The 9,075-nt window shown below is 29.7% G+C and overlaps 1 protein-coding gene across 1 annotated transcript in view; it reads right to left on the bottom strand.

Moving 5' to 3' along the window:
* Positions 1 to 541: 541 nt before the first annotated feature.
* Positions 542 to 9,075, bottom strand: part of LOTGIDRAFT_233600 (hypothetical protein) — a gene marked incomplete at its 3' end in the record, with an annotated part of 30,926 nt that continues 22,392 nt past the window's right edge. The window contains exons 40-55 of the mRNA XM_009060227.1: positions 8,882 to 8,903; positions 8,677 to 8,766; positions 8,342 to 8,403; positions 7,063 to 7,191; positions 6,568 to 6,628; positions 6,306 to 6,373; positions 5,983 to 6,058; positions 5,634 to 5,686; positions 4,704 to 4,829; positions 4,226 to 4,301; positions 3,727 to 3,827; positions 3,282 to 3,431; positions 2,520 to 2,636; positions 1,956 to 2,115; positions 1,386 to 1,473; positions 542 to 699 (exon numbers count right to left, since the gene is read on the bottom strand). Of these exons, the coding sequence (XP_009058475.1) occupies positions 542 to 699; positions 1,386 to 1,473; positions 1,956 to 2,115; positions 2,520 to 2,636; positions 3,282 to 3,431; positions 3,727 to 3,827; positions 4,226 to 4,301; positions 4,704 to 4,829; positions 5,634 to 5,686; positions 5,983 to 6,058; positions 6,306 to 6,373; positions 6,568 to 6,628; positions 7,063 to 7,191; positions 8,342 to 8,403; positions 8,677 to 8,766; positions 8,882 to 8,903 (1,537 nt within the window). The remainder of the gene's footprint in view (positions 700 to 1,385; positions 1,474 to 1,955; positions 2,116 to 2,519; positions 2,637 to 3,281; positions 3,432 to 3,726; positions 3,828 to 4,225; positions 4,302 to 4,703; positions 4,830 to 5,633; positions 5,687 to 5,982; positions 6,059 to 6,305; positions 6,374 to 6,567; positions 6,629 to 7,062; positions 7,192 to 8,341; positions 8,404 to 8,676; positions 8,767 to 8,881; positions 8,904 to 9,075) is intronic.

Here is a 9,075-nt window from a genome sequence, read left to right as displayed (position 1 = left end):
AAGAAACAGTAAACTACAACGAATTCAGGATAATTATGTCCTCAACAGATACAATTATCATTTAAGCTGTTATAATCACCATTATTTTGTTCAAATGAATATATAAGAGTAAAAATTCGATAAACCACCTCAACGTTCGGTAATGAAAAAACACACTAACGTTCAGTAGTAAAAAGTGTTAACACTCGGTAGTAAAAAGTCGATTTTTTTTTATATTCGCTGTAAAACTGATAATAAACACTGCACAATACAAATACAGATATTTTTGAAGGGATCTCGTCAAGCACAATAACTTTTGTTTTTGTTACAATTTAGTAAAAGGGACCTACATTTCACGCTTTGATTGGTTAAAACTACTGTCATTAGAATGTGACTGTGGTAAAAAAGGTGTTAGATTACAATGGAGACGAAAAATATCAGAAATAAAAGTAAGTTTTAAATTAAATTTTCGGGGTGTAGAAATAGTCAAAGAACTGTCAAGTAGTGGAATTTCAACAAAAAGAATCCCTGAGATTAAACTCCTCTTCAATGGAAGCCATTTTTAACTCTTGTATTCAAAATAATTAAATTCATCTTCCATTTTTTCATCTTCACTGTCCAATACTAAACTATCACTAGTATGACTACTATCATTGTCTTCCATATAAGGACTACGGTATTTCACTTCTGGTCCAGTAGTAGGTAACTTCGCTTTTTTACCTGAAATAATATAGCATCATATTGTGGTCTGAAATAGTCTCTTCTTAATAAGAGTTACCTCAACCTTATACTTCAGTAATCAAATGACATATTGAGCACTGTGCAATAATCATGCTAAGAAGTAGATTTTCAAAAATGTATTATAAATTCAGCACATGCAAAGTTTCAAAGAAAGTCTCTAAAATAAACAAGTTAGATAAACACGGTAATATTACGCCCACTGGCTGCTTTGAATTTGAATAAAAATATTTGGAAGTACAATAACAAACACCAGTATGAAATATTCAACCTTCAGTCATACACTTCTTTTGAACTTTTTTGGTGTGATACTATATCATATTACAGTTTCGTCAATATCTGTTAAGAATTGTAACTTCTAGAGTGTTTACAGACTAAAACTGGTTTTAAGAACAAGGGCATTAACTCAAACTAAATATTTTTCGATTATTCTGATTTTCAATAGGGTTTATCCTTGGGTGATAACACACATTCACACTAAGTTTTAGCAAAATTTGTCATTTCATGTTAGTGTATAAAAAGGTACTTTTTTCAGTCATTTGTTCATACATTGGTATCTCATCAATACAATTCCTTTCAGAATGAAAGTAGAAATTGGTATCAAGATCAAGAACTTACATGAAGTATTTACTTGTGGTCATTTCAGTGCTAATGTTAAAAATATTTACCTTTTATTAGAGCAGGAATATTGTCATCAGAATTTTCAGAGTCTGAACTGTTGATTATTTTATCAAAATCTCTACTGATAGCACTAGTCTATAATTAAAATAAACAAATTATTTACAAGATTGTGTATCATGTACAATAGCCCAGAGTAGGATTAAAAGAAAAATATTTCAAGGAGACAAAGTTTTCTTACTATTTTTAATATTAGCTATTGGTGTTACATGTCAGCCTTGCTATGATAATTTCCTTACTCATTATTTTTGAAAAATTTAAATTTTTGCCAATGTCAATACCAATAGCACAATGTATATGCTACAAAATTACACAAGTCAATGAGTGAAATGAATTAAGCCAATATGTTTTACTGTAAAATGACCCCTTAAGGATAACTATTAAATCAAAAGTATCATTTTCAGGATTTTTCAACAATTCTAATTTGCCACTGGAGAGTTTACACAGCAACTGCAGGATTCCAAACATGAACAAAGCAGCCTTAAATTGTATTACATCTAGTGTCCTTCTTTCAAATAAAATAAGATGGTTTAGCAAAGTTAAGTCAAATTATATATTACCTTATGTTTCTGTTTCAATAATCTACTCCATGTACCTTTAGTATATTTATTTAAAATCAGCTGTGCTCTATTACCAATTATATCTATTCTACTTGTTTCAGGTTTAATTTCATCAAATAAATCTAGGTCCAAACCATATTCTCTGTTTTCTAACCTCGCCCTGTAATCATGTAACATTTTATCATTTTAGCATGAAATGTAATACTGAAAATAATGTTATTTTCTATATGGATATGGACTCATTAAAATGGATATAGAGACAACAAATTCAGTCAAAAATAGCATTGCTTTTCAGAAGGCTGAGTCTGTAGTAATTTTTCTAGTGGAGCTTGAATCACAAGCCTTTTTTGAACTCTAATTCAGAGCCATAGTTAGATTCAAAGGGGAAGGGGCTGAAATATTTCACTTATTTAACTCTACTGGTCAATAAAGACATTGAAGCCTTTGATATCATTGGTTCAAATTTTCAGGGTAGCCTAGGTCGATATAAATTCTAGTTTGAAGAATGATCCTGGTGGTACTTTGATGTCCACTAGTCTACATCAAATTTTAATTAATACTAACTTGAACTGTATTGAATGAGGATTAATGATGTAATCTTCTTGTCTAGATCCTGGTGCATTTACTGTTACTCTAACCTTATAGGATGATTGACTCCAACTAACTGGTGGCATCACAGGACTACAATATAATACAACTAGTTAATAAAGCTAAGTTTCTGGACAACAGAAGTAAAATAACAATCTTGTATAGTAATTCCTTTGGTAAACAATGCTTGTGTTTAGCACATAATTCTATGTATTGGTACTATTGCTATCAAATGTGTATATTGTAGAAGCAGCTATAATGATTTCTTTAATTTGCACCATTCAAATTTTCAGACTTCTTTAAAGAGAGACAATCAGCATTCTCTTCCATTTGGACAAATTTCAAGGCACTGCAATCACAGGTAACGATGCTTTAAACATAAATCAATCATCAGCAAAACTGGTATGATATAGAGCAGTCTAATCAAAATTAGACCAAACTTTCGTTCCAATTTTTTTTATTAGATTTTATTTATATTAGAGGCACTTCAGTTAGAGTCTAAAGACTGGCCTCTTAAATATTCATCAAAATAACCGTTCAACCTAATCTGCTTGAACCAATCAAATTCCTTCACTATCACAAAATTCAGAGGGCAGTAAATTGATTGATTGAAATCAGGTTTGGTCAAACGGTTATTTTGATGAATGTTTAAGAGGCCAGTCGTTAGACCCTAACTGAAGTGGCTATATTAAAAATAAAAGCTAATAAAAAATGAAACGAAAATGTAGAGAGTCTTACCCTGCAGAATCCTGTTCTTCTGTTGGTATATGATGATTATTTATAGTAACTATATTAGTTAAATCTTGTTGTGGTGTTCGTACAGCTAATGATGATTGTAATTCATCACACAATATCTTAGTTTTACTATCTATATCTAGTGTCATTAACCTAAATAATACCATTGATATTATAACTACTTTTATACAAGATAACATTCAGAATATTCACAGAGCTTAATGAAAGATATCAAATGAAGCTCATACAGCAAAAAATTACATATGCTTAGTTTACCACCAAAAACCCTATCATTTCTTTTACAAGCTGATAAGAGCTTCATTTTAGCAACAAGAGTTTCAAAATATAAACATATATTAACAGTGTCTAAAGTTACAGACCAAGCAATTTCACTGATTGCACATTGTAAGCAGAAAATAAATGATTGTCATACAAAGATTTCCCCTACCTTCTGAGAACTTGAAATATATTTTTCTCTAGTAACAAAGTTTTATTTTTTCTACTGGCTTGTGATAAATACTGACATAACATAACACCATAATGTAAACACTGAAAAAATAAGAGTTTGTTATATGGGTAGTAAAGAAAGAATGAAATAGTGGAACTTTGTCAACAAAAAATAGAATGAAAAATGTTGGTTGTTACAGGGTTCATGTTTCAGAGTGAGATTTAATGCCAAACGTTCAGCATTCATTCAATCCTCCGCAGGTCATCTTAAGCCTGCGAAATGGGAATTGTTTAACAATTAATGATACAAGTAATAGTATTTCATTCTAATCCATAAATTATTAGCTTTTTCACTTGGCTTTTATTGAGACTTCTTGTCATATTGAGTACTGGATAATCAAGTGACATCCAACCCCTGATATAAGAAAAACCGTCAATTGTGAATTAATAGGGCAATATTTATAGTTCATATTCAAGTTTAAATTTTTCAGATTTCTTACCATATTACACAAAGCATTCATCATGAATTCCATTACAGCTGATATCACAGAATGTTTCTTAATTTTCTTTTGAGCACTGAAAAGGATAATGTAACTGTTGAATATGTATCATACAGTTGTCAAAGGTATCATATAGAAAATGGCCGATATCATACAGATAATCACTTGATTAAAATTAAGGACCACCAATAGCAAAATCTTAAATGAAAGGCCAGCAATTTTACAAACCTAAGTCTTATACCTTGACAGCAAAAAACACCTTAAAAGTAGTGATTTGGTTGGATTGTATGATATTGAAAACATAATGATAATGAATAAATAATAAATTGATAATATCTGCCTATTACATAATTGTAATGAATAATGATAAATTGTTAATAATAGACTATTTATCCAGTAATTTTTATCCGATATTGATTATGTATTAGTTATCTCTGATAAATATATATAAGATTAAATTATAATAGATAATGTTTACCTATCCCATAATGATAATGAAGAGAGGAATTGTATGGCAGCCTCTTGAGTATTATGATGAGTAGATTCTAACAATAACTGACTAGCAATATTAACAGCATTCTCTTTTTCTATTATATCACATGTTCTATAATGAAAACCAATCTTATATTAACCTACATACATATCACAATAAATCACAAATCACACTACATTTCAAATGTATGTAAACCACCTGAAAAAACTTATAATTTAATTCAAAATATTGCTCTAGACTAAATACCAGCAATTTGATAACGTTTATTAAATACCGTTTTTAGTTAAAGATTGAATGTAGATTAGTTGATGAAACCAGAATTTTCACATGTTAATTCCAATGAATGGCAAAGCCACGTGAAAATTCAGCATATATCAACCAATGGACGCAAAAAAATCTACATTCAATCCTTATATTTACATTCGGTAGTGTTCAGGAATCTATAACCATACTCATAAGGATAAAATTATTTCCATAATATAGTTAGGCCTATCATTATTGTCAGAAAAGTCGGAAAATACAGCAATACAACTCCTGTTCATTAACTTTAAGCCCCGCCCCTACGTTGCTAAGCTGACCATGACGTAAAAATACACAACAACACAATAAAATAGTGGAACCAAGATTTGTTCCATCGCCTTTTCTATTTTTAGTTGAAAGTAAATGAATGCAAATTTCTCACATGGGTTCACTGTAGCATGTGACAATAAAATGTAAATATTACTCAATATCTTAAATACATGACATTGTTTTTTCTTGTTGCATGAAATTGGCATATTTTACCTTCATTAGGCAGTTAAAGTGTAAACTATACAATAATTTCGACTATGCATATTTGTATTTGTGTTTATTACCATGATGGTTATTGTTATATTAAACTTGAGTAAACTGGACATATATAACAATTTAACATACCTTTGATTATCTTGTAATAGAGCAGAAAGAATTTGACACATATAACATTGAATCTGAAATAAGAAAGTGTATCTTGAACATTTATTGTATATGAAGAAATCCTTCCCAAATGGAACGACATGATTGAACAATTTGACTGGATTATTACACTTTGGAAATAGTACACCTAACAAAGTACAACTTTTCTGGAGTGACCCAAAGAACCAATATCAAAAGGATCACTGGGACACTCAAAAATCGTCGACCAAGACCGTTCGTGTGCCAACACCATTTACTGAACATTCAATGACAAAACTAGATATCAAATTAATAAATGGATATCACTACAGTAAAATAGTTATCTATATACCTGATCTGATTCTGTCATCTCTAATAGATCACATACAATAGTTATACAGCTTGAGTTTTCCCATCCTTCACGTAAACTGAAAAAAATATAGTTTAAAATTCGTAACAACTAAATCTTACTACAACAGTCAATTCTAAGGGAAATAAGCACATACTGTAGAACAAATTGCCTCATGTTTCCATATCATTTCTTCTGCTAGACGATTCACCTATATAAGTCCCTCTGAATTCTATCAATGATAGACTGGCTTCAATAAGCCTATCCTTCACTGTCAGGCTGATTTTTATTAAAATTATCATAAGAATCATTGCTACAATCTTTACCTTTCTTGTTGAAGAGCTAATCTAGCCATACATTCAGCAGCTTGTTCTTGTATTACTGGACAACTAACCTATAAATAAATTTAAAGAGTACTTTTCTGAGATTTCATTTTCTTTTTGGACAATGATAACTATAGTTGTTCTCCAACATGAAAAAGAAAAGGGGGAAGGAGGGTAATGCAATTGATCAAGAAGAAGTTTGAAAAACCCTCATCTACAAACTATAACTTATATCATGATACAATACATGTAAGTAGATACTGACCTGTTCAAGACATGTAGATAAACTATGTTGTATAGTAGCTTGATTACAAGCTGTAGCAAACCTACAAAAATATTACATTACTATAATTAAAAAGGATAAGAAGTAGAGATACAGTGCTAGGGCTGGGTGATATACCGGTATCATGATAAATACCGGTATCATGATAAATACCGGTATAGGAATTTATATCATTAGTTATATCTTCTAAGAATACCGAAATATCATCATATTGTGATATATGGTAGTTATCATGATATATCAACTTGAACCAATATCGCCCAGCCCTATAAGGTGCAATCACCAAATTGAATTGGTTATTTGAAAAAGATAAGCAAGAAACATTCATTGAACATGAACAAAAACATGATCAGCAAGATCTTGCTAAGGTCTTCACAGTTAATACACATACATTTCGGACAGAGTTGATATCACATTATGTATGATAAACTGGGTATTGTACTAACTATTCTACTATTTACAAAGAAAATAACTTACTTGTCAGATGTTAAGGTAGCTTGAGTAATAATAGACAGTAGATGACCATGTGCTTTTACATTAAATATATAACCTATTAACATTACCATAGATTTGATACTACCATTTAAACACATTATACTCACTTGACTGTAATATATGTACATATTTATTAGTGATATCACTTGACAGTAATATATACATATTTATTAGTGATATCACTTGACAGTAATATATACATATTCATTAGTGATATCACTTGACTGTCACTTGACAGTAATATATACATATTTATTAGTGATATCACTTGACAGTAATATATACATATTCATTAGTGATATCACTTGACAGTAATATATACATATTCATTAGTGATATCACTTGACTGTAATATATATACATATTTATTAGTGATATCATATGACTGTAATATATATACATATTTATTAGTGATATCACTTGACTGTAATATATACATATTTATTAGTGATATCACTTGACTGTAATATATACATATTTATTAGTGATATCACTTGACTGTAATATATATACATATTCATTAGTGATATCACTTGACTGTAATAAATACATATTTATTAGTGATATCACTTAACTGTAATATATATACATATTTATTAGTGATATCACTTGACTGTAATATATACATATTTATTAGTGATATGGTCAAAAGTGTCTCATATAAGTTATAGATTGAATAGATTCTGATACAATTGTTTTCAAATTTCATGCTGAGCTTTTTCACCATATGTTGATTATATATACAACACATTCTTATAACGAAAATATCTTGCTTAAAGGGGAACAGTCAGCATTTTTGGGGATTGATTTGGGTCTTTATTGTGCTTTAATAGTTTTAAGAAGTACTAAAACGCACAAAAATTGCATAACCCCTTCAAATATACCTCAAACTAGAAATTTCACTGTCTATTCCTATATATGTGTTTTTTATATATGGCATAATCTCATTAAAATTCGAGTCGAATTGTTAACTTTCAAATGTGAATAATTATGGATACACATGGATTTGAAAGCTGTGAACACTATTACTAATTATGTAAGCTAAAAAAATTCCTGTTTCTGAAACTGGTATGATTGATTGAATGGATAGTCAAGGTGCTCCTTTAAGACACATCAACACCTCAAAACAATTCCAAATCAAATTTCAATTCTTGCTCTATGTTGAGATCTCTTGACTCACTCCAAGAACAAACCAGGGTAACACATACATTATACATGCTTGGATGTGTAGTTATGATACGTTTATGAAAATAATATTTACCTTGGTTGTAATAGACTAGTCATTACAATACATTCTAATTGTTCTATCAATCCTTCACATTGCTGTAGAAGAAAATACATCAAACATCAAAATATTTTGGAAGTCTACAGAGTTCATACCCAAGTTCATTCGAAGAGTATTGTAGATTCTATATTTCAATATGACACATACTGGGTTTAATACATCATGGATAAATATTCATAACAAACCCAAATTCAAACTTGTTCTTCATTTCAGCATTATGTAAATGATGTATGAATTTACCTGGAAATTTGAATGCACAATCAATGCTATATAGAAAGATGTTGGCATATAAAAATACTTGGCTTACTCACCTCATTCCAATATATACAGGAGCATAAAGTTGGAATGTCAGTCACTTTGGTAAAGGAATCTGGATAGGACGTTAGTTTTGGAAATAAATTCTGGAAATTGAAGTAAGAGAAATGCAATATAAATGTCAAACCCAACATAAATATATAATAAAATAGAATCAAATTTTCTAGAACAGTAACAGTAATATGTCTTATTGTTATTTACAGTTGTAGTTGTAAAGCATGGTCTAAAAAATAAAAATAATTTTCAAAACTGCTTAATGAGTCTTATTTTGGTACTGATGAAGATTCTGTAATTTTTAGATCCATTTTTTTTTGCTTAATAGAATGGAAGTTGCATATAAGTTGTTTTGCGTTTTGCTTTATTTACACTGTTCACAGCGTTCAAAGTGTTAAAGA

This window comes from Lottia gigantea (assembly GCF_000327385.1).
Source record: "Lottia gigantea unplaced genomic scaffold LOTGIsca_41, whole genome shotgun sequence".
Lineage (NCBI taxonomy): Eukaryota > Metazoa > Mollusca > Gastropoda > Lottiidae > Lottia > Lottia gigantea.
The sequence above is the reverse complement of the archived record's forward strand: the minus strand, read 5'-3'. Positions and strand labels throughout refer to the sequence as shown.